Genomic DNA, 26,142 nt, shown 5'->3' on the forward strand with positions numbered 1-26,142 from the left:
TGTATTATGTGGGGGAAAAACATCTTGATTTGTTTCATTTGCAGTACAAATTGAATTAGTCATTTACTCCACTTTGTCTAAATGGAGCATAGTGTATGAGGGCATGCAAGAGAGCAGATATATTATACCTCATCCAGCTCAAGAATGCATTTTTGGCTTAATCCGTATGAGCTGCAATCAATTACAGTGACATGCAGGGGACTCACCAGGAGAGACCTGCCCCAAAAGGAGGATCAAGTACTTCCTTTGATGAATGAGGCATGTAGCATCAATGCCTGTTGACCTGGACCCTGTGTTTAGTTTCTTCAGCTGGGGTCAGCGTTTTCCATTACCATTAATATTCAGCTTAAGAGTTGTGAGTGCTGTGTTCTGTTTGTAATAGCTCTGCCAATGTCAGTATTAACTGGGATGTGAGGCATTTTGAACTGTAAAATGTATGTATTCTGCGTGAGTTCATGTTCTGTACTATTCACAGTAATTTAACTCTTGTTTATATTCACATGTGGGAGCTGAGGATACACACCGCATACATATCCTCTTCAAAATATAACCATATAAAAGAAGTGTGGATAACAGAAGAAGTCAGGTAAGCTGTCTCCTAGCCTCCACCGCTGTCCTGCATCAAATTCCAGGCTGCATTTTCTTGAAATGGCTTGATCAGCAATGCGGCCATCTGTCATTTTGGCAGGTACAGTATACAGGACTCATGAGTGCAGCACTCAAAAGGAATCTGTGGTTGTTTTTATGAAAGGCCTCCTCCGTACAAAGTTAATAGCACCTGTAAAACTTGTCACATAGGCTTAAAATAATCACATAGCCTTGAGAACATCCTACAGTCTGACTGTTTTTGTTTTTCACACCACAGCAGTGCCAGGAAAACAAGTAGTTTGTGGGAAAAGAGGAAATGGATATCCGATGGCTTAAATCTTTACAGAGAACTAAGCTAAGTAAAAAATAAACTCCACTGAGACAAATTTAAAGGTGATGTATTGTGCTCATTTTTTTAGGTTCATACTTGTATTTTCGGTTTCTACTAGAACATGTTTACATGCTTTAATGTTCAAAACACACATTATTTTTCTCACAATGTCTGTCAAAATATACCTGTAATCACCGTCTGCCCCAGTTCTGAAAAAGCCTAGTCTGCTCTGATTGGTCAGTGTTTTTGTGTGTTTTCATATCTTCCACATTTGCACATTCAGAATCTCTCGCCGTCATTGCAGCCGGAGAATGACTGTATCGGCACTTTCTACCAATATAGTATACAGTAGTTGTTTAAAGACACAGTTCTTTATTAGGGCCTGCGTGCATTTCTATGTGAATTAAGTATTTTGATATTTTCACAATAATTATAAAGCACCTCAACCTACTTTATGATAAAAAAAATCTCACTTTTAAAAATATGGGACGTTTAATGTCCAAATAGTATTTACCTCAGTTAAAATTGAAGTACTGCAAACAATTATCTTGCCTTTTTTATTCATACAGTATATGATAAATGTTTCAATTACTACATTCGTCATATTACAGAAAATACCTAATTCCTGACACTTTTTCTTTAGTCATAAACATGACTTCATATATTCTATGTGGTGTTTCATTTAGCCAGTGAGGCTGTAAATGTCACCTGGGACAGCGCGTGACAAAATAATGACAACCTTTTTTGAGGCAGAGCAATTTCCCAGGATTGAATGAGCAGGGTGTGTGCAGAGTGAACAATATGTGCGCTCGCCTCCCGATTGGTCTCTGTCAATACCATTCTGACATCTCTCCAAGAATGTGTTCAGAAAAATAGATTGGCCGTCTCACAAATACATCCTGAGAGGCAAACTAGAGATTTAAACACGTACATGCATTGTCCACTGGTCCCTGTTTATTCTGAAACTCCCTTCAGATGAATGCAGTCAGAGGCAGAAATGGATCACATTAAGGCAATGTCAAAATCTGTTGAACTGGATTTCCAAGAAATGCATTTCTGGTGGAATAAACTGTAATTGCAGCATAAATCTAACAGAGCTTAGCTTGCTACAGCTACAGCAGATACAGTACCTACACGTCCAGAAAATATTAGTTAATTAAAGTGTCATTGAACCTGGTGGGTTGTGTGACAGAAAAATCCATTCATTCCATTAAAATAGTAACTGTATCTATTTGCATGTCAAACGTCAAAGAGTATTGAGTTGTGATGTGACAAATACATCTCATTTATTTTTGTTATATGACACTTTTGCTCATTTAAAGCGGATAGTTTGAGTCACTGAAGGTCGTTGCTTTTGAATTTGAATCCAAATTACATGTTTACTGAACATCTGTTTGCTCCTTACTTTAGGTGAGTTATTTTTAGAAATGCAATCGTTCATGTCTTGTTTAAATGACATCTTTTGGAGGCTTGAACATGTGCTAGTGAAGGCAGGTGTTCTCGTAAAGCTCTGGTGTTAATTAAATGGTTCATTGGATTTGAAAATGAATTCAAAAAGTGACACTGAGTTTTTTTTTGTTTTTAATGCGTAAAAATGATTACCGGTGTAAAAAGACAGCAAATTATCAGACATCTCTGAATTCATTAGCAATCTTAAGATTTTTTTCCTATAAAACCAGCATAATTGCAACAGACGATAAGTAATCATACTGTATGTGAAGACGTCTAGTTATGTACTGTTTATATTGGCCATCTGATCCAAGGAAGGTCATGTACATTAGCATTACAACAGTTAAAATGTTGTGGTTCAGTAATGGCCAGTGGTAGAACAAGTATTCATACACTTTAAAAGTAAAGGTCCTACATTTTAAGTGTAAATTAAAGGTGCTGTACATGAAATACTGTAGACCGTTCCCCAGCTCATCAAATAACGTTCTGGGACGGCCCTCTACATCTGATACCAATGCACAAGGCACTCACATGCAAGCACGGCCAGTCTGGCTATCAACACACACACACACACACACACACACACACACACACACACACACACACACACACACACACACACACACACACACACACACACACACACACACACACACACACACACACACACACACACACACACACACACACACACACACACACAGGGAGAGTGACTTTAGCTCAGATCGCCATTACTCCACTATATCTTTACATAGCAGATATTTCTTTGCTGCTATATTTATTGTTCTGAATATCGAGTCCAGGAAGTAATTATCACATGAATGTACTTGAGGCATCAAAAGTAAAAGTACTCATTATGGAAGCATCCCTCAATGTCATGCCATTAGTTTATTAGCACTAAAACATAAAGCAGCATTCTAATGTTGCAGCTAATTTGAACTATTACATACAGTCAGGTAGTTTATGTAAAGCAATATATCATATTCTTAATAGAGCTTAAGTGATAAGTTAATAAACAAAATGATTGGGCAACTGTGTTGATAAAAAACCCAACCTTTCCCTCTGTTTCTAAGGACTTTGAACTGTTGATCAGACAAAGAGAATACATTTGCATTAATTACAATGGATACTTTCCAACGTTTAATCTTATGTTTACTTAATTGATTTAGAAAAGGATTGTCAGATTGATGAACAATGAAAAAATAAGGCGTTAAAGCCTTAATTTATGATATTGTAGCTGGGGAATGACTGTTACGGCACTGTAGCATCGTTTTTTACTTATATATAGTTGTGACGTCACAACCATGCAGAGGTCCTAACAGCTCGTTTAAAGACACAGTTTCTGAATACATGCTATGTGCGCTTCTCCGTGGAATGAGCGTTTTAATAGTTTCACAGTATTTATGTAGCACCTGGACTGTTTCATAATAAAAAAGACATGGAAATCTCACGTTTCATAATACGGAACCTTTAAGTACAGTAGATGAGTAAATGCACTTTGTTAATCTCTCCTAGTAATAAACAATATAGAATAGTTGCTGACTGAACGGCTGATTAGAAATAAGGAAAACGTATATGATAAATTGGGTGAAACGCTTACTTTTTAAAGCCAGAATCGATATTCAGTACTTTGGAGTAAAACTCTTCTTCTTCTTTTTTTAAAAGATTGATCTTTAGCAATACATTTCAGGTAACATTTTCCCAAGGTTGATTCATGGCATTTTGAAATGAAGCTCCTCAAATGTTAAGTGTAGCTAGCCTCTGTGTTTCTCCTACGCTGTCAGATCCAGCAGCTGTAGATGGGGTTCTCCTATCAGAGTCTCAGAACAAGAGTGGGAAGGACTGACACAAGGGTAGGGAGTCATAAAACATTCAACATCATTCAAAGTCCTCTCTCCCAGGCACGCTTAGACAATGTGACATTCAAAACAACAAGACAATGTCGGTCCAGGAAGCATATTTCAGGAAACTTCTTTTTTTTTTGTCTTTTTGACAATAATGAAACGTAGAGGAGGAAAAGAAACTTGCGGGGGAAAATGGTTTGGTGTGCCACTTTTCCTGTCACCCATTGCCTAGTGAAGAGATGCAGTATATCATACAACATATTCACATTTCTAAGTCGGTGCAAATTAAGTTATAATATTTTTTGTCAGGCGTACAGGTTTTTGAATTAATAGGATACCATTTAAAAAGAGGACAGGATGCAAATTACGTTTTTCTACTGAATTTTTACAGAGCAAATCAAACCTTATGTAGATGTAATTAGATACCGTAAGAGTTTGTCTTTCTTTGAGCTTTCTTGACATTTACATTCAAAATGGTAAACAGAATGCTTTCCCTGTGCAAATGCATCTCTTTAGAATTAAAGTCTGCGTGGAAATGCGTCATTCGGGGAGTTAATTTCCCTTCTTTATTTCATTGTTTTATGAGGTCTTTAAAATGGAAGTGCTCTTTTTTCTTCCTCGTCACCTATCAGAGAACACATCTGTGAAGCAATTCTGTGTGAGAAAAAAAAAATCAGGTTACCATGTGTTGAACTGTTTAAACACTAAGCAGCGGGTTTGATGAATTACAAGTCAGTTAGTCCATTTTGCTGACAGAATGCAAATTTATTTATGACCCTGAGACTGGGAGAAAATGAAATCATCATATATTTCCAAACACTCTTGCAGTGTTTTAGATTAGGGGAATCTATTTGGGATGGAAACGCATTCCATGAATAAATTGTTTGAATTCTCTTTCGAAACAACTCTTGGAGCACTACACTCAAACATTGCCTGGGCTCCTTTTACCAGTCAAAGTCTCTACCTCGCAACGAATGTGAAGAATCTGCGTGAACGTTATTTGAGTGCATGACAGGACATGTCTTCCTCCAAGTCAGGAGAGTTGTACTTGGACTCAAAAACGTTAAATCAACTTTAATTTTTAGAGTGTCTGCTTTTGATTTATAGGCATGGAATAAAACGCAGCCTATCTCATATGATTTGGTGGTTATCCCATTTTACATTTTCATCAAATCACATTCTCGGGCCATATCTGTAAAATTGAGAAATCATCAGAGCTGAAGTAGTGGGATATTGGAAGTTCAGCTTCATCAGCAGTCTGTGCTGCTGAAATGAGAGACCTTCAGGAGGCTCCTTCATCCTCGCCCACCCTCCCCTTCATTTTCTTCCTCTCTGTTTTTTAAACTCTCCATCTCTCATTTCGTTTTGCTCCTCACTCAACTGCACAAGATGTGGTGCGATCACATTAAAGCTTTTTTTCTATCTCCACTTGTGTGAAATAATTAAATTAAACAAAGTTTAACACACAGCTATGCATATCAGGATCATAACATTTTTTGGTGTATTGAGAGCTGCAGCTACCGACAGTTACAACGATCTGGAGTTAATATAGTGATGGGGGTGATGATGATAATAGCTTTTATAGTAAAGATAACATGCTTTAACATCGTATCCTAAATCAGAGAGTGGAGGATGTGAAACCCCTATCCATTATTATCTATAAGTGATCTATAAGAGAGTGAAGGACCCACTGGAGTTGTTATGTTCAAGTAATACCTACTCTTCCAACATCACTGGTATTTGTTTAACTCCCAGTTAATTTCCCCAACCTCATATCAATAATATTTAATTAGATTGATACACTATTGATCTTCATAAGTCATTTTGCATGGTAATTAATGGGTAAAATGCTGTTGCATGCAAATCTGAACCTCAATTTCATTCTCATTGGACTGCATCCTCATAAGTGGTTTGCAATGTAATATGCAATCCGCTGATGGCTTATTAAGATCTTTACAGTCATTTAATCTTAGACTGTGGTCAATTATATCTCTCTGGAGAAGCATTGCAGTTTAATTTGATATAAACAAAACAATAGGCTGTGAAGCTGTGGTCATGATGCAAGTTGATACACCCTCCGTCTCTCTCTGCAAGTCTGTGCTGGAATGCCGACAGTGAGAGACGGCACTGCATCCTCCTCAGGGGATCTTCTGTGTTGTTTGTAAACAATAAATAATATTAATTTCATGCTGGACACCTTCATTGGATCGATGCTTATCGACCAGGCGAATCAGTTGTCTTTATGGGCTGCATATGTTGAGAGTTCAATCGCAGCGTTTATGGAAGGACCCAGAGAGTGTAGCAATCTGTAACACACTAATGAGCCTAATGTTTTCTTAATAGGTACTGGTCAGAGTCCGGCCTCTTTGGACCATAGCTGCCATGAAAAATTCAAGATGATATGAGAGAAACTGTGGTTCTGTCAAGGTTTTGTGATTGCCTGCAGAAGAACAAGCCGCTTCTAGTCTCAGGAAATGATATCTCAAGCCATTGACAGAGAGCAAAATTAATTACAACACCACAAATCGATAAACAACTAAATGTGTCAACTCCCCAAAGAGCTGTGTTTGTTCACTGTGTTCTGATTGAGGGGGCAAAGGGGTCGGGATGCAGCTGGACCCAGAAGAGACAGTGGAAGGAAGGCGTGACCTCTGTGCAAGAGGTCGTGCCCTGCTTTGATTCAGCAAACACAATCACAAGGAACAAATTCACTCTAATAATGGCATTAAAAACAGACGAAGCTGGAAGAGCATAATAACTGACGATGCATTTATACATACATATTCTCACATCCTCATTTGAAATGCATGTAGCTTTCTTCTTTAGAAAGAAAAAAAGGGCACGTACTGTGACTGGAAAAGACGTACACTTCGGCTTGCAACGCCTGAAAGGACACCGAGCAGATTAGCAGAATGAGAGAGATCATTACGTGCAACCTCACAAGTGACCAGGGCTGAGTAATTCTGTTGTATTAAGCTGCTGTGCGTCTGCCTTCCTCACCTTCACATTCCCGCTGCTCATCAGGATTTGATCGTAAACTATATGGCCGTGGGGTTGTGTGTTTCTCCATGTGTGCGTCTGTGCTTTGTGCTGTCATTCCGACTGCGACTTTGACCTTTAGCAAGGGGATGCTGGATAGAGAGAAGGCTTAATGAGTTTGTATAATAGCTGAGCTCTATCTGAGGAATCATCCATCTACATGAGCCCCATAATTAGCTGGTAAGACAGTGGTCCAGCTCTGTGCTTCCACTTATTATTCTGCTGACTATTCTGTGTGGAGTGGAGAAATGGATAAACAAAGACACAAAACCTCCATCTGAAGTGAATTAATAATCTGCTGTCGATTCTGGCAGCGTCGTAAAAGGCATGGCTGAACAGTCTGAAAAGCATTCACTGACACTCCTAGAAAATAAGGAGAAGCTATCTGGAACATAAGTCACATCCTGGTCTGAGTTTGCTGACAGGTGTACACTCTCATGGGAGCGCTAATCCTCCTGCTTCTTCATCATCATCCCTGTTTGTCCGTCGCTGATGTAGCCTTACTGCAGCACACACACACACAAAACCTCAAGACAAAGCAGAGGCATATGCAACTGAAACTCAATGACATGCAGATGTGATCCGTGTGAATTTGTATGCAAAGCACCGATCTGATTTCTGTCATAGAGGGATGGATGTCATATCCATCATTTTCATGTAAGGTATATGAAAAGCACACTTGCAAAGGATGCAGCGGAAATAATTTACATTCTGTCGTGCTTTGCCAATATATAGTTTGTTATGCTTATTCGAGATATGTAAATGTTTGCTTAAGGAGAAAAAAAAAAGATACAACAGCAGGGCGCGCTCAGGACGCTCCATTCCCAGCCAGCACGCAGGATCCGCTCCTGGTTTTGCTGCTCCGCTCATCAGCAGCGTACACCTTCCCTGACTCTCAACAGTCCAGCATTGCTCTGCAAGCAGATGTTCCTCCTCTGATGCCAATTCTTACAATTTTTCGCATTTGGAGAAGGTGTTTCTTTCCGCACGGAGGCTGCAAAAGTGACAAGAAGCGACAGAAACTGCCTCCCTCCTCGGCTCAGTGAGAGAGGGAGAGTTGTGGACGGATAAACGTGAAGAAATACGGCACAGGAGGGAAAAAAAGCAGCAGCGGCGGCGGAGGCGAGCAAAGGCAGCAGTTTATTTACCACACCTGTGATGCGTTGTTCTGAGCAACGAGGGCGCGAGACCGGGATGCAGATGGCCACGGCACGGCAGCAGGAGGATATGTGTTGAAAGAAAAAAAAGACTCGGGGCGTTGTGAACAAGGCGTGAAAGTGCTACAGAGGACACTCTTCGGACCTTAAAGAAAGCCCAGTTTGCTGGTGTTGCCTCGCAGCTCCCTGCCTTTTGTGAAACTTGGGTGATAAAACCACGAAGATGCCCTTACTTCTGGGCCCCTTTGTCCGCTGTAGGTTCAGCGCTACGCTCCCTGTGCTCTTGCTCTTCTTCGCTGGCTTCACCTGCACTGGTGAGTTTCACTATATCGTGTTTTTTTTTAGTCTTTGGATAATTATGCTGTTAAAATGAAGGGGGTAAAGTACAGTAAGTAGGTACAAAATGATTGCACGCGACAAGTTGTTTGCTTGCGTTTTTTCTTTGGCCGAAACGTAGCCACGCGCGTGACAAAGCACGTTGTTGGCAGTCGTTATTGTTCTAGAGCACTAACACTCATCAATTAGCCCGCACCTTCAAGGTTACATGGGAGAAAGTGTTATCGCCCTCACACACAGATACACACGCTCACACACGCGCGCACACTCACGTCAACCAAGGTTACAACTTGAGGCAAATGTCAGTTATCATTATCCATCTTTCTTATGTTGCTTATTTTAAGCAGCGCCGTGCAGGATCTATAGCATGTGCTTGTATCCCCACTGTCGTGACTGTAAGGGGAGTTAGAGCTACACCTGCCTAAAGGGTGCAAAGCTCCACTACATGAGATGTTTGAACGGACGGGGCCGTCAACAATAAAATGCGATGCTCAGTATCATTGCACTCCTTTTCATACTGTCACATAAACAACCTTCACTTGTATATTTTTTTGCGAGTCTAGCTTCGGTAAAAGAAGAATATCACCTCGCTAATCATTATTGTTATTAAATGAGCTGTGTGTGTGTGTGTGTGTGTGTGTGTGTGTGTGTGTGTGTGTGTGTGTGTGCGTGTGCGTGTGCGTGTGTCTGGCTATAGAGCAGACTGAGCAAATCGTATATATTTAAAGCCAGTATCTACCTCTTGGTGCTCTGCTGTAGCTGCAAACAGGATCATTCAACTCCACGTTTCTCTCCGGCCCGGACTCAGTTCCTGCTGCATTTGCAGTATTGGTGACAGCTTTACGGAGTTGGTAGAAGACCTACTCGCACTGATGAGTTACATTTTATGATGTAGCCTCTTGGCCAGACTCTCCGATTGCATGCAAATGTGCTTTGATGCACGAAACAATCACCAACCAGTGGGGGTGAGCACAGTGACTGGGGATAAGTTTCCCTCAGCAGCTACCAATAGGGCATTTGTAAGAGTCCTATAATGTAGTTTCAGATATTCTTACTCAGATCTTTCCATTTAAAAAAAAATCCGACATGTACCTATAGTAATAATATCATTTATTGACAAAACTTGCTCAAATGTATGTTCATTTTTTATGGCAACCCAACAAAGGAGTGTTTGACCCTTGACCTTAATGTTGCAGGTCACTCAATAGTGCTCAAGCCAGTCAAATCAATGTTTTGACCAGTGCAATCAATTGCCCTGTTGCCCATAATGCACCATTTCACACTTCAGCCCTTTTCACTTCTTATTTTTAAAATGGTTTCTTCACCGATTCTCCCTGATACTAAATATCATCCTCACACTGCCACACAGCTGGAAGCAGCTGGTGGGTACCCTTAACACAAGGATTTCACACATCGTTTGCCTTTGTTCTTGTTTCCGAACTGTTAACCTTGCTTTGGACGGAAGGCAAACATGTTAAAGTTGGTGTAATTGTGTCTCTTGCTTGAGGACACTGAGGTGATGAATTAAGAGGGATTTTCTCTTGCATTAATTAGTGTATAATTATGAATATATTAGGATTAAATAAACAGTCATGCTCCAGGGACCTCATATATCAAGCTAAGTAAGTGGCAGTGCAGTGGTATTTACAAGTCATCTTATGATGCATGTTGAGACTGATATATTTAGATTGGTTTGCTGGGTTACATGGGTGGCATGGTGGTTCAGAAGGCTTTGTTGCCTCACAGCAAGAAGTTACTCGACGCCTTGGTTCTGTGTGGAGATTGCGTTGTTTTTTTTTGTGCTTGGGTTTCCTCCCCCAGTCCAAATACCAGCTTTATGTCAAGAGTATTAATTCCCATATGTGTGATAATGGTTGTCTGTTTCTTTGTTCATGAGAGACTGGAGCTCTGTCCAGGGTGTTTCCCTGCATTTCACTCAATGCATGCTGGGTAAGGCTTCTGTGACCCTGAATAACAATGAGCCAGTTCATAAAATAGATAAATATGTAGGGATATACAGTAGGTAAAAACTTGTTCTTTTCTGTATCACATTTCTTAGCAGACCCCCGTCTCCCTGCTTCAGTCTGTCACACTATCATATTTTAGGTCAGTGCAAGCATCCTCATGGGCTTCCATCACAGCTAACAGGCTACTTTTATAGGACAGTGCGAGTTCCAGAAATGGATCGTAAGGTAATTTGGTAGCCAATTCTTCCGACATCAGTGCTGGGACACTCTCAGCTGAGATCAGTCGAGCTATCCTCTGCAGAAAGGCACAGCGCTGACTCTGCATTCTTCTGTATCAAAAGCCGACATGTCTTTTTTGCAGGGAAACATAACTCAGTCAGTAATAAAGGTAGGCCTGTCAATCTAGATTTGAGCTTGCCGGGCATTTTCCCTTTCACTGTGTTGTGAGTGATCTGACGGGCCGGACAGAGAGGGTTGGTATTCTTTCAGCCTTAGGAACAAAGTGTGTGTGTGTGTGTGTGTGTGTGTGTGTGTGTGTGTGTGTGTGTGTGTGTGTGTGTGTGTGTGTGTGTGTGTGTGTGTGTGTGTGTGTGTGTGTGTGTGTGTGTGTGTGTGTGTGTGTGTGTGTGTGTGTGTGTGTGTGTGTGTGTGTGTGTGTGTGTGTGTGTGTGTGTGTGTGTGTGTGTGTGTGTGTGTGTGTGTGTGTGACATGTCTGCAGATTATTCTGTTGCCGCTGCTGTTTCCCATTTATTTAAACTTGCCTGTTGTTTGTTACTTGCACTAGAAGAGATCATCAGAAAGCCAGCTATCTATGCATCTATAGAGAATAAATCCTGAATTTCCTTTTTTGTTTTTTCCTCTGCCCAATGAGAGCGTTGCCAAGCAATTGTTGTCTGGTTCAGAGAGGGAGCATGGGATTTGGTGTCAGGTACGTTCCTACTTGTGTGAACACCTTCAAGCAATATCCGCGAGGTGTAAACCTTGTGATAGTGATGGTCATCAGATGACAACAAGCAGAACTCTATTGCATAATACAGTAATTTGTACAGTAATATCAGGGATTTTTTTTGTTTTGCCAGCAGTCTCATCATTATAATTTGAATCATCCCAGAGTTGTTTTTCTGGCAGCCAGTTTTGTCTCTCCTCATTGACTCACTAAAGAATGCGATAAGGAGAACGAAAGCTGAAATTAACATAATTTATTGGGGGAAATTGCCTTCTGGTCAAAGGAATTTAAAACCACTTTGTTTCAGTCCCATAGCTAATGCATGGCAAATGATCGCCATGTATTTGCAGGGATATGGTCTTTTACAGGGAAGTGATAATTTACTACCAGAAAGAGTTTTTGTTCCCTCTAGTCATGGGAGATAAATTCAAATGATGCAGACAAGGGATGACTTGGGCACTGGGGGAGGGCAACTTTATATAGAATTATTTATTTTCCTAACTGCTTATACTCACACAGTGAATTAGCATGATATACATATGCAAAATATATCATGCAAGGAGGTAATTACACTTTCGGAGGGAAAGTATTATAATATATATATTGTTCTGAGTTTTATGCTGCTTACGGAATTTGAATTAGAAAATATGACTGTCAAAGACAGTTGAGATTGCTTATTTGCAGGACAGAGCTTATCAAATGTTTTCATTTTTTTTAAATTCACTTTCCATCATGTTAATTTGTCTGAAAGAGGATATGGATGAATTGAATGGATCGATTCCCTGTCCAAGTCTTGCAAAATGTAATTTCTTCAGTTTGATTTGCTGTGAATTATGGAGGAAAATAGTTCAGCAAAAATGAATAAAAGGTAAACAGTGCATGTCAACACCGGTCAGCTTTAAATAATGGAGGATCATGCTCCATTTGGTGACAAATGCCCAGGCATCTTATCTTTCAGAAGGCTATGTCCCTGTGCTTATCATTTGCAAATGGCAATCTTGAGGACAAAAGGAAGGACGCAGGCATTGCCGAGGACACATGGAGGATGAACCTTGCAGAAGGGAGGAGTTGGGTGTTATTTTCTGCGGTCTGTGCAGAGGCCCTGCGAAGGCACTACATCTCTGTCAAACTCTGCCCTTTTGTTTCAATTACCCCATTTCTATGATTCAGGTCTTTGTGAGAACGCTAAGGGGTTGAAGTTAGGCTGTTTCCCTCCGGAAATGCGGTGCACCATAGTCTCTATCTATGCTTTTCTATCCAGGCAACATAAAACTGACCTTTCACCTCTGATGTGCACTGAAATTACCCTATGTTTCTATGGGACCTGGACCATAATTCATGGAAGGCCACGGTGTCAAACATAGTACCAGTAGTTGGGAGATTGCCCTCCATCTCTAATGTTGTGTCTGTCGCTGCTAACCATCCTGTGCCAGCACTTGTATAGCCTCATATATCCAAGGGTCACCAATGAGAAGTCAGGGTGCGCTTGTTGAGCTGAGTCTTTTCTCATCAAATTTTCTTTTCCCTAGGTTGTCCCTCTCATACATTCATGCAGAGAAAAAACATGCAGTGTTTACTTTTAACCTCAGCAAAGAACTTGGGCCATGTTAAGACTGATGTCATGGAAGTCACGATATAAATGAAACTAATGCTGCCAAGAGGCACATTGCTGTTGTGTCCTTCCCCAGAAACTCTCGGCCATGATTTCACAGACTATTGTTAATCCGGAAACAGATTTCAATCAGGAGTGATTAGTTGTTTGGTCTATAAAATGTCAGAATATTGTGAAAAAAAATAAGTCACTGTCTCCTAAAGCCCAAAATGAAATCCTCAGAAGTCTTTTTTGAGGGTTACCGTCACAGAGGAGTTAAGAATCTGGAATTAGAGAATTATGACTTACTGAATAATCTATTTTTTTTCTTGAGTTGAGCATAAAGGGGTTGATTATTATCTTGAGGATGTTGGAACATATTTGAAGTGTTGGAGTCACTTGTTGACAGCATGCTTTCCGAGATGGATATCCATCTTCTACAGCAACTCCCTGCTCATTTTGTAGATATCCAAAATGCTCCCATGCTACAAGTTTAAGAGGCTTTTCAGTAGATATAAGGCTGGAATGTTCCCTCTGACATTTCTAAAGCTCTATAACTCTCACAAACAAATCAGCACATAACCAGTAGTAGAGATCTCCCTGCACACACAGACAGTGTGACCCATGGGATTCGTTTTCACAGGACAACAATGCAGGAATCTAGACACCATAGATATCTTAGCTTCTACAATTCTAAAGGTTATGAAACTGTGACGTTATGTAACAGCGGTTATGGAAAATCAATTATTCCCTACCTATTCGCCCATTTTTGGATTAGCCAGGAGCAGGCAGCATCATGCACTGCCAAGATGGCGACAGCCGAAGCCACCCACATTGAGCTTCATTTAGGCATTTCAGAAATAATGGGTGCTATCATGGAGACTACAGTCCATATTATATATAGGTGAAAACCCAGTTGTTTATTTGTAATGTTTGTTTTACATGGTGTGCTGTGTGGCTGCTGCTCACTCTGTACAGTGAAAATAGTGGTGTGTTAGTAGATGTTCGGAGTCCTTCCTGTTCTCTTAGTGATCAATACGCTTCTCCAAATGGTTAATTGGCCATCAGTCACTGTCAGAGTAAGCGCTTTGAAACCCAGAGGTGTCTTGGTGCAGCTCATAATAAAAGAGTGTCCAGTCCTCTGGGTCCTCTCCTGGCCTTTACTTCAGGCCAGGTGGTGGCTGGGGAAAGCTGGATCTGAATGCAGTATGGAGAGCCATAGATTAATAGTTCCTTAGTAAGGCCACCAGGGAGCGATGTGAAAGCCACTTCCACTTCATCATACAGCCGACTGGATGGAAAGTCTGCAGAGCAGGCAGTGGGAAAGGAACTTTGAAACGATGTGAAGGTTATGTGACGTGATGTTTTGTGGACTTTTAGCAGTTTGTCATTGTTTGAAATCCATTTTTTTTAATCATTAAAAAACTAAAATAAGCTAAGGCCCTTTTGATAAGGAGAAATGATCTAATTTTAATTTTTCACAAGGCAGCAGCTTGTTGTCTAAGGCCACACAATAATGATACTTTTGTCTGCTATTTCAACCTTGAAGAGAAAACACACCTCCAAACCTTATGTATGGCTCATTGTTATGCTTACCCCTATTTAGCATGACATGTAAACTACATAATTAGAAATCACCTAAGGCTACTCAGACAGTCCTGCTGGCGCTTGATTGGCAAGGGTATCTGAGGGAGGTCTGGCTCAGCCGGAGCCAGAATTTGTCATCTTGAAGTGATTTTGTTGACAAGACAGGAGGCACAATGACCTTTCCTAATTATGTGTATGTGTCCAGGCACCGATGCCTTAGGCAAGCAATTCAACTGAGTCAACAGAACGCTGACTCTGAGTACATTCAAGCCCAGACAGCATGTTGTGTGATGTAAGGTTAGAATACGTTGGGTTTAGCAGCAAGCTTGTTAATAATTCAGTATTGATACAACATTACTAATGTCATTTGTGTCACCTTTTGCTCATAGATGTGTAAAGGAAAAAGCTGAAAGATCATGTCACATTAGACGCCTTCCTTTTCTTGCCTTCTTCCACTTACTTCTATGTACCTGAAATCATTGCCAAACGTCACTCTGATGTTTTGCAAGTTGATTCCCAAAAAAACATGAAGCATTTATCATTCACACTAAATGTGTAGCAGTGCAAGACCAGTCTCTCTGATCTATGTAGGTCCCTCAGTTATTGTTTTCCCCAAATAAACCATTCCCCGATGTGAAATGAGGTCTGAACATTACAGATTCAAAGCTTAAAGCTTAGCAGCACATTTTCTTGGCAAGGCCATCAGGAACACCGGGCTCACGGAAAACGCATTCAAGTCCTTACCCCAATAGAATTGATCATGACAACACACACACAGCCACCATTGAGGCTAGACGCTCCCTTTTTTACAGCACGGCTTGAACTTTATTAAGGCTTCTATGCATTTGTCCACTGACAATGCATTCATGTTAAATCAAAATGTGTTTTTCATGAGTGCATGTTTTGCTCTGCTGGCATTGTTTTTGTTAATTACCTACTGATTTACAATCCTGTGTTCCAGGCAGAATTAATATTGACGGTTTAGTGATATTAGAGAAATAGACTTTTATTTGGAGTAATGAGTTCTAGGAGGACTGACACTTATTTCATTCTGTCGCAGGGCCTCTGGCATTTTAGTCTGCATTATAGAACATTCAGTCTGGTTTATAGCCAGAGCTGAAAATAGTTAATCATTATTATGCTATGTACTGTAGTGACTAATGTATTCTAAGTTTTATTTTTTATTTTTTTAATATTTACAATATAACCTCACTAAGTTGTAGTAATTTGGACGCCATTCATAAATGGTGAATCTGAGTGCTCACATGTTCTGTAGTTGTATCCCAGACCTGTGCCATCAAAACATAACAAACAGAAAACTAAAAGGTGGACGGGCCAACAATGATAACCAATCAAGATCTATTGAAAGCATCCTTTTCCCTTGTCTGTTCCTGTTTATTTACACATATCCCACCATACAGCTCTTGTAAACATGTAAAGGGCTCCTTTTGTTTTTCAATGGACTACGTTTGTAAGCATTGGATTATCTAAGCACCATTTACTGTATCATTAGGTACTGGATTTGTTCAGTTTAAAGCTGGCAGGCAACAACCTCAAATATGTACCAGTACTTGTCTTTGGAGAGAACATCTTGCTATACTATGAAAAAAAAAAACCTGACAGTATTGAATGTTTGATCAAGCCTACGGGAGAACCAACTGTTGAAATTCAAAATTTGTGGAAATAATGCTCTGTGAATTACTTTTCCAGTGTCTACCTGTGATTATGGATTGCTGTAGCAATGCAACAGCACTTTCTGATAAATCTACGCTTTACCATGTATTCATTTATGTACAGGAGGGGGCAGCAACCATTTTGATATCAAGTGCCATTTTAAAATGTTCTTGTTATCAGAGTGACATCAACATTAAGCCTACCATCGTCCAGCCGGCTTGGGAAGGGTTGGGCTATCCCCCCCCCCCCCCCCCCCCTACGGCAATGTATTCTGTGAAGTAGGCAACAAGTGCTAGCCAATCAGAGGTAGAGTAGGGTGGGACTTCACGGAATGCGTAGGGGGGGGGAGTAAATCATAACTTGCAGCACACCTGCCAATGGCGGTAAAAGTGGTCATTTGGCTTGCGTATGAGGGGGTACTTTACACATTTACAAACACACTTGTAAAAAGTGTGAGTGAGTTTAAACACATCTGAGAGGTTTATTTGACCCACGGTCTACTTACCAGGTTATCTCTCATAACCTTCGACTCAGTTGTCATTGAGATGGCTCAGTTATTGTTGTTAGAATTTGACAGATATTCCATACAGGTGGTTGTATTTGGACGGGTGATTGTAACCTTATCTCTATTCAAGGATGTTATTTGGCACTGGATGTGAATATTTAATATTTTAGTGTAGGTCAGTGTAATTAAATTCCAACATGCAGGGTTGTACCTGCCAGCATACAGTCTAATCTTGTGCTGATAGCCAAAAGAACGCATTGCTCATTAGGAAAGACATTTACATGTTCACATGCAAAAAAAGTGTCCAAACTTTGTGTCTCATTTATTTTTAATTAAGCTTCAGTTATGTTTACAGCATGTTGATATACCTTTTCATTAGTGCCCAACAAGTCTTAGTCTGCTGTGGGCAGTACATGGAGGGATAAACACTGACATCAGCAAGAATTTGATGTGTGGGTGGGTAGAAAATATATGTTGCAGTTCTTGTTAGTGTTCAAGCCTCCTTTGTCAAAAAGACAGTGTGATGTCACCATACTGTAGTGCTTCCACTCTGGTCCAGCAGATGCTACTTAAGCCTTATTGGACACTGAATAATGTGTATTTGCTACTATGCTGTTTATAGACTTGAACGTGCTTTCAAAGATTATTGATTGTAATTTTTCCGTTTCATCTTTTTGGGAGTTGGCACTGTTCAACTCATTCAGTAAAAACAACAAAGCTCAGTTCAATTTGTTCATTTAATTAGTTTGCCTAACATGCAGTTGGGGCGGACAGACATCTGGTGACCAATAAACAATAATATATGGAGTTTTGTTCGGTATGGCTGTCATTTAATGAATGTGAGTTGATGTCCAATTTCAAGCCATGATTGAATGTACTCTGACCTCTGACTGAACTGAGTTCATACGATGTTGTTAACAGCTCCTCTGATGACTTAGTTCATCCTTTTATTTCTGAGGCACATTATACCTCCCAATCTCATAAACTGGAAACACTAGAGGAGTATTCATCTTAATTATTCCAGATTTGACAATCGAATTGGGGCTAAAAAGCCAATGGGGATGAACCCGGTTTTAAAATAATTGTGGATTTAGTTTTGAAAACTCTGATAAACTTATAGACTGATCTTAGCTTAATTTGATATATTTCTGACATTCTCAGCATATCCGGGGTTCTAAACAAGTCCTGTGGGAATCACAGTTTTATCCCAAGAGTGGTCACTAATAGGGATGGGACATGTACGCTCACAACAGTACAGTCCTATACTGATTTCCTGATATTTTTTTTTTAACTGTCACGAGGGGGAGCCTCCATCTTTCCAGTCACTATGGCTGAAGGCTCAGCTCGCCCCATTGTATCCCCCACAAAAATGTAATCGGTCATGTAGAAATGCTATGGATTACAAATTAAAGAACGACAGGGGAGATGAGTTGCCCACCTGAGGAACCTGCTTGAGATAGATATTATATATACACCTCCAATTTAACCTGTTCTATCTGTGATGCATTAAAAATATTTGTTTAACAAAATGTAGTGAAAGTGATTCCATTATGTTCTATTTTGAGATTTTGGCCAGGATAATTGGATGATATTGTCCCATACAAATACACACATGTCTATCTTCACTTGGTCTGATGGTGGTGCTTTTAATCATGAATACTGAGCAGCGTTGTAAGTCACTCTGGATAAGAGTGTCTGCCAAATGTTGTAATGTAATTGTGATGACAATAGCCAATGGAGTTTACTGTGAGATGGAGCAAACCGGGTCTAGCCATTTCCCTCTACAGCTGTGTTTTTGTCAGTGTCAAGTATGAAATCTGTGCTCCTGATGTTAACGACATGTCAGGAGTCAGCAGGATGCAGTAGCTTTTCCATTTTCTCATATGCTACCACAACCACATGGATGTCCTGTCCTTGCTTTTGAAAATCTAATGTAAGGACATTTATAACAGACACACTGTTTGGAATTTGGATTTCAGAGTTTCAATTTCAAAGGTCCTCCATTGTGTTCCCAAACATCAGCCTTCTTCTGTATAATCAGAAGCCACAGGATAATAATACCAAAATCCCCTTATCTTTACTGGACAGTTTCCATTAAACACACTGATTCATTCTTACCCACCCAAAAGTCAATAGCTGGTTATATATGGTTGTGGAATTATCAGTATTTAGAAGGAATAAAACTATTAAATCTAGTTCATTCTGTCAATTTAACTTCATTTAAATTTTTTTGATGGAATGGTCCAGACCAGGGGAGCCCCCGGTCCAGCCTTCGTGGCACCAGTGGGCTCCACTGCACCACATGGATATGGTGCAGCAGCGGGAGGAAGGGAGGACCAGGTCCCCCTAATCTATACCAGACATGACAACTTTATAAAAGCACATTAATCCACAATGAACAGGCTCTCTTTGGAGGCTTTGGGGGCATCATTTTGAGTGGGAATGTATGTCCGACTTGTACCCTCCTGAGGGTTGTAGGAAGGTGATTCCTCTTCATCTTTCTATATTAGTGTCTAATGAGGAAACAGGTAGAGGGAAACTAATAACAAGGCAAGAAAACTAGTTAAAAAAGGGAAGTAAAGTGAAAAGGGTTTTTCCCTTTCTCATTATTTAGATTGATCTGAATAGGCCAAACTGACTATCCCATGCTAGTATCCCCCCATCCCATCTCATCCCACTTATACTAACTGTAGCTGGGCCTCACTTAATTTCCCTCCAGTGAAGGGCTGAATGGTATGAACTAAAAGGTTTTAATCATTTTTTTTGTTGCCAACTGGCACATAGGTTGTTACATAACTTAAAAATTGAGGCCTTCCCCGACTTCCTCAGTTGCCTCTAACAGACTGTGGATGGACTTCTATGTAAAGATTTTGGGACAGATTTTCCAGAAAACTCCAGAGGATGTGACATTTCGCCTCTTTTTCACACATGCAGTTCTTCTGTTATTTTTATTATATTCTGCAGCGGATGGACCTAAAGTTGGGGAGTCGAAATTGGGCGGTCTGGGATTGGACCCCAGTGCTGGGGTTTAGGCTGGCTCAGGGTGTGCGGGATGTCGTGGCTGATGTGCCTGGCTCACCGCTTGCAAATAACCTTATCAGCCAACGTTACGAAGCATCTATGCAGCATAACTAATGCTGTGTCCCAAATCGCGCACTAAAGTGAGTGTACTGACATTTGTGCACTGTGTGCCCTATGTATTGACATGACCAGTATACTCAATTTCCCCAGTAAGTGCTGCCTCGAATCACACACTGCCACCCTGCACTTACCAGAAATGATCCTATTTCTTCTTCTGTTTATTTTTCCAAAAGCTTTTCCAACAACATTTCTGACTCAGCAAGCCTCCAAAAATCCTTGTGATCCTCTTTTTACAGTTAGAAACTGAATCGAGTTGTTGCTGCTCCGTTGCCCTGTTGTTCCCCCGTTTTCCAGTTTGAATGCAGTCCCGCCTCTTCCGCTACGTAGATAAAATGGCGGCGATTGTGGTTGTTGAGTCATCATCGATCCACACAATGGTTTGGCTGTTTTGAGTGCGCAACTGGATAAATGCAGTAAACTGAGGGTGGAAGTGCGAGATTTGGGACACAGCATAAGTTGCAGCTAGCTGGCTAACGTAAGCTTGCTTGCTAATGTTAGCTCACCGAAACCTAAGCTGGCTGTGGTTAAGCTGCGCAGCATGGATCTGCCACTGTTTGCTTTGAGGCGCTGGCTGAGTGATTTGCAAACAGCAAGCTAGTGTTATTGTAAATATGACTGTAATTCTTAATACAGCATTCTCCCAACATGATGCCGGTCAATTATGTTCAGTCTTGCTGTTTCGGCCGGTACTCGCTTGCGGCTATGAAGTGTGCGAGCATGCGGGCTGCTGACTGCAGTTCACTAACGGCCGCCAGTGTCACTAAAAACAAGGGTTTTCTGAAAGTCACAGAGCATATCAACACATCCACATACACTGATATTATCAGACATTACTGCCAAGCAGCCTCAGATTTTTACACAAACTGCCTAATCCATCTCTTACTGTTTTCATTTAGTGCCTTTGATATCCTGAATGTATGTATAACCCATATCTACAGTATAATCTAAATATTTCACTGATAGAGTAAATATACACTGTCTTGCTGTGTGTGTACTTGTTTGTACAAAGTGGCTTTGTGCTTTTATATAAGAAAAAAGACTTGGTTACTATGTGTGAGACTTGTCTGTGACTGAGTAACCTTTTCCGTTGTTGCTGCTGTGCCGTTATGAATCATCTTATTTTCTAGCTTTCACAAGTTCATGGAGGCAGACCACAGACCACATCCCTGTATCAACCCACTAATGTGTGATGGAAGTGCTGTGTGAGATTCGACAGTCCATACTTGGCTATTTAAAGTAATATTTCTGGTTTTCAAAGTACCCGACTGAAAACTTGGACGGATTGGTTTCAGGCTGAATCGTCACAAAGGCAAATGCAATTTGGCTTATTTTCTAATTTCTTGGTCTGCAACATACACTGCATATGGCTTTGCTCTACCATTTTCATTAAGTAATGATTAAATAATAACTTTTGGGGCTGAGTCAGATTGTTGTTGAAAATGTCAGTGTTAAACTTTCCCCCCTTTTGTTCATTTGTCTGCAGAAGTGTTGCACTGTGAAATCCTAAGCTTTTACGCTGAAGAAAGACCATTTGCTACAAAAAGTATTTAATTTTTGTGCACTCAAAATTCATGCATACAAAATTCTTTAAGTCCCTGTCCAGATTTTAAAGAGAGGATTTGTCCCACTGGTGTTCAAATGATCAAGATAAAATTGTGAAGCAAACCAGTCCCATGTATAAAAAAAGGACTTCCTTACTTGGATAACATTTCTTAGATCTTAAAAAGGCTCTTGTCTCTTGCCTCGGCAGCCTTCAGCTTTCCTTTTATCAAGCTTGTCTTACCTTTCATTGTCTTACGATTCCATTATATTAATCAACAGCGTACTTTAGCTATCCTAACTCATTAGAGGAGGCTGAGAAGTTGAGAGTAGATCATTTGCTCTTCCATGTCAGCTGCATCCCTGTAAAACTACAACCCAGACTTCAAATAGTAAAACACATTTCCAACACTAAGCTAAGTAGCACTCTTTAGTTGGTATTCATGTGTCGACTTTTTTCCGACATAAACTCAAGCATTATCTATGCCCATCCTCTGTAACAGGTTGCCATTTTGTCTTTAGCCAGCACTGATGCATAGAGCCTTCACAGCCTGTTGGAAATTGCCAGCGCCTAAAGCAAACAGTTGGGCCTGAGGTCCCACAAGTATGAAGCATCCAAGTAAACCCATTAACGGCCTATAGAGTGGTTTGTGGTGGCCACATGAGGTAATCCACAAATGAACCACAAACTGATTTACTTTGTTTCATGGGCTGTGTTGAATAACCACACAGGAGTCAACACTTCACTCATTCTGCATCTGCTGCTAGAGGAGATAAAGTGTGTTTTCATTATGTAATGGATGTAGTTGTGTAAAAGTTAGTCTCAGCAGTTAATATATAGTGTAAATATGTTGTATATTACACAGTTATTCTGGTAAGTCACAGCATAAGCATTTCACTTGGAAGATATAATTTGACAAGTCTGCAGCATTTCATTTTAGGGGCACTGAGGCATGATACTTTTTTACTATGAATTCTTCTATCCCCACTCAACATATGATGCCCAACTGTACAAATTATTTCAATCGCCAGAAGGTGTTTGATTTATGCTGAGTTATCAGCTCCAAACAGGCCATGTAGCTTCTCTCTTATCATCCCGACCAGCCGCTTGCAGAATTTCTGCATGTTTTTGAGCTCAGCCCTAAAATGTGATGACAATACTCATGAACGGAACACAAAGACAAAAACTGCCACTTGCAGCAAAATGAGAGCCTCCCCCTCTCGCTTAATTTTTGTGTCGGATTCTCCTGCAGTATGTTTGACAAGAAAGGCTGGCAGCTTTTACGCAGTGGCGCAACTCAGGCGGTCGTGGGTGCTGCCCACCCCGACCCCTGTCACACAATTAGCTTTCTGCTTTTCAGATAGCTAGAACAAAGGTGAACTCTGGGACTCGAGGCTGTATTCAGTCAGAGTGGAGGGTGTGTGTGACTCTAGGGCAATTTCTTGACCAGAGGAGTCGTTGGCTGTCACTAAACATCACTGTCTCCCTCCCCACTAATGGCATCTCCAGATTGTGCTATGAGGAACAAAGGCTGGTTGTATGAGATACTGAGGAAAAAATAGAGCGACCCCCCCTCCCCCTTTGGGCTGCAGGCTGTGGTTTGTGACAGCGGCTGCAGACCTATAGAAGTGTCATGACAGATATGAACCAAGGAACAATTATAGGGTGATGTGCTTGAAGCTAAGCTGGCGGTTTCAACAAAAAGGATAAAAAAAAGTGTCAAATGAATAGCACAGCAAACCTGCACACACACGCACACATAAGCATACAGACTGTATATTCACATGCATGAAACTGTCATTTTTCAATGTCAGGGTGTTAAAACTATTAATATTAAGCAATGAAAACAGGGGAAGTCAAATGTTACTGTTATGCTTCCCCCTTTTTCTGTTTTGTTTTATTCATGAGGTAAAATTCAAAAGGTTAGCGTGTTAACAAAACAAAACCGTATGCAAAATAATAACTAAATGAAATGTTACGAAGAATCATTTGTAATTTCCATGTGTCTATGGACATAAATAAATTAAATTGACTGAGCTGAATATTTTTCCTGATAATCACTCGCTTCTGCATTCATTTTTATTATATACAGATTTGCATTATCCTGCCAGTAATCAATCTAAAGTGGCATTTTTTTGTATTTCTGCCAACAGTAAAATATGAGTTAAACAGCAGGAGTGTATTGATTCAATCTTAGTTGCTGTCACAGAGTCACTGGGAGGCAAACTAAATGTGTGAAACAGAGGATTTTTCTGGTGTAGGCACTACACACTTTAAGACAGTGATGAAGCATAGTAGTATGATGTACATTTTTATACTACAGTTGCTAATTATGAATCCGTTAACTAAAACGTAATTAAAAGCAGTTTGTTATACCGGTGGTCCCCTTTTTTTCTTTTTTTTTTGCAAGAAATCCTACAGTAATACACAGACGTGTCATTGGCTGTTGGAACCAAAGCTAATTGGCTTAAAAGAGAAGCTCATTTGCCCAAATCGTTTCATTACTGTTCATTGTCATTATTTTAAACGCCACATATAGCCCCAAACCAACAGGAGAAAATTGATTGACAGTAATGCACTAATGTTTCAGCTGTCATTTTCTGCAGGAAGTGTCTACTTTTAGCCGAGCATTCTTACTGTCGTTGGTAAAGAATCACTGTTTTTTTTCTGACCAATAATAGTTGTTCTCTGGTAGAGTCCCTCTTTGAAAAAGACTTTCAGTTCCTTTTTTTGAATGGTAATGTTATTTTCCACATTGATAATTTAAGTCTTGGGTAATATTGTGTGCAAAGTAAGAATGTTGAATGTGTCATATTTCTGCAAAGCATTGCAGGAGTACAAAACTTGGCATCAGCGTTGTCACACTTAATCTCCGTCTCCATGACACTTGCAGTCAAAACACAAGCCTGGAAATTGCAAGCCCTCCCAGTGTCAAGAAATATTTCTTGTTTCTGGGCTGGAGCTGCTAATGATTCTGACAGAATTAAAAGTTATTTGATCATTGAATTATATCATCAAAAAAGCACTGCAGATATTTAAAACCACAATATTGTTTTTTTCCTCTCTCTCTCTTTTCAAAGGCAGAATCCTATTAATCCCTTAGTTCTTTCTCTATTTCCTAGGTCACAGCATGCATTCTGGTCCGTGTGTCAAGGTTTCCCTACGGAAGCAGCAGAGTCCCACAGGTTTCGCTGTAATACCCTGGTTAATTCTCCCTGCATGTCAGGTTATTGTCGTCAAAGCTCCTATGTCAGTTCATTCTCAATTCTAGCTTATTCTTTCATTTTCTCTGATGGCTTTATCACTCGGTTACCATCAATGCCCCACCCGTCAACACACACACATAGATACAAACTGACACGGACACATATGAGAGTCTGGTCCTATGTCTTCATTTTACTTTTTAGCACTCTTCTTTAAGGTGTCAATCTATTGTTCCGTCATGGCTTTGTGTTTTTTTCGGTCTTTGAGCAAAAAAGCAAATGCTTTGTGTCAAGACAAGAAAGTTTGAATTCCTCTCTGTATTTCTCAGTTCAAAGTGGTGTTCATGATGTGTTTATAGAAACAGAATTGTTCACACAGTCCCCACCCACACACCCATACATTTTGTTATTCACCATGAACAGTTGGTAGCACAGCGGTAGAAATTGAAGCTTCTGAGTTAAAATTTTCACCCCAGTTGGCAGAGTTTGTCATGGAGTTTATGGGTTTAAATAGCAACTGATGCTCAGTTAACCATCTCATTTATAACTTCCATAGTCTGAGAACTGAGATTCCATTTTAACTAGAGGTTCACCCACCTTATAACATTAACAGCAAATTGATTTACAGTTATGATACATATTCAGTTACACAATACAATGTGTCTACTTTAGTATTACTAAACATGATGCAGCAATGTCATGATTGGCTTGAATCTAAGTCTTCAGTCTTTATTAGCGACAATCGGATATGAAATATGAAAGTGGCATTTCTAACAGTAAAGTGGTTATTTACACGACAACCCCACCTTTATATAAACGCCACCCGATAATAACAGAGAAGGGGCAGACATCACTGATATGACTTCATTAAATAAACCCTTGACCCCTGAGATGCTGGGTTGATCTATTTCCTCTAAGTCCCTTTACTTCACCAGAGAATGGTGATCTCAAGCACAGATTGTGGCTGTGCTATCTCCCTATCTTTAATTTAGAAATGCAGGAGGACTGCACGTGGGTAAGATGGCTATCCAAACTCGCTGTCTGTCTTGTCTCTTCATGCATGTTAGCTTTGCAAAAGCCTCCTTTGGGACTACATAACTGGCTGTATTGCAGTACTTTAAAATAGTTTTCATTGTCTGTCCATTCCCTAATGCCCACTGATAGTAGTGAAGATGTCCTTTCTGAAGATTTCCATCTTGATGTTTCTGAGGCCTCTGAGACCAGACATCGGAGGGCTAACCAA

The 26,142-nt window shown here is 40.3% G+C and overlaps 1 protein-coding gene across 1 annotated transcript in view; it reads left to right on the forward strand.

The window, feature by feature from the left end:
• Positions 1-8,611: 8,611 nt before the first annotated feature.
• Positions 8,612-26,142, forward strand: part of unc5a (unc-5 netrin receptor A) — a gene marked incomplete at its 3' end in the record, with an annotated part of 126,189 nt that continues 108,658 nt past the window's right edge. The window contains exon 1 of the mRNA XM_083915780.1: positions 8,612-8,722. Coding sequence (XP_083771906.1) covers positions 8,632-8,722 — 91 coding nt within the window. The 5' untranslated portion in view covers positions 8,612-8,631. The remainder of the gene's footprint in view (positions 8,723-26,142) is intronic.

This window comes from Echiichthys vipera (genome assembly GCF_963691815.1).
Source record: "Echiichthys vipera genome assembly, chromosome: 6".
In the NCBI taxonomy this organism is placed as follows: Eukaryota; Metazoa; Chordata; class Actinopteri; order Perciformes; family Trachinidae; genus Echiichthys; species Echiichthys vipera.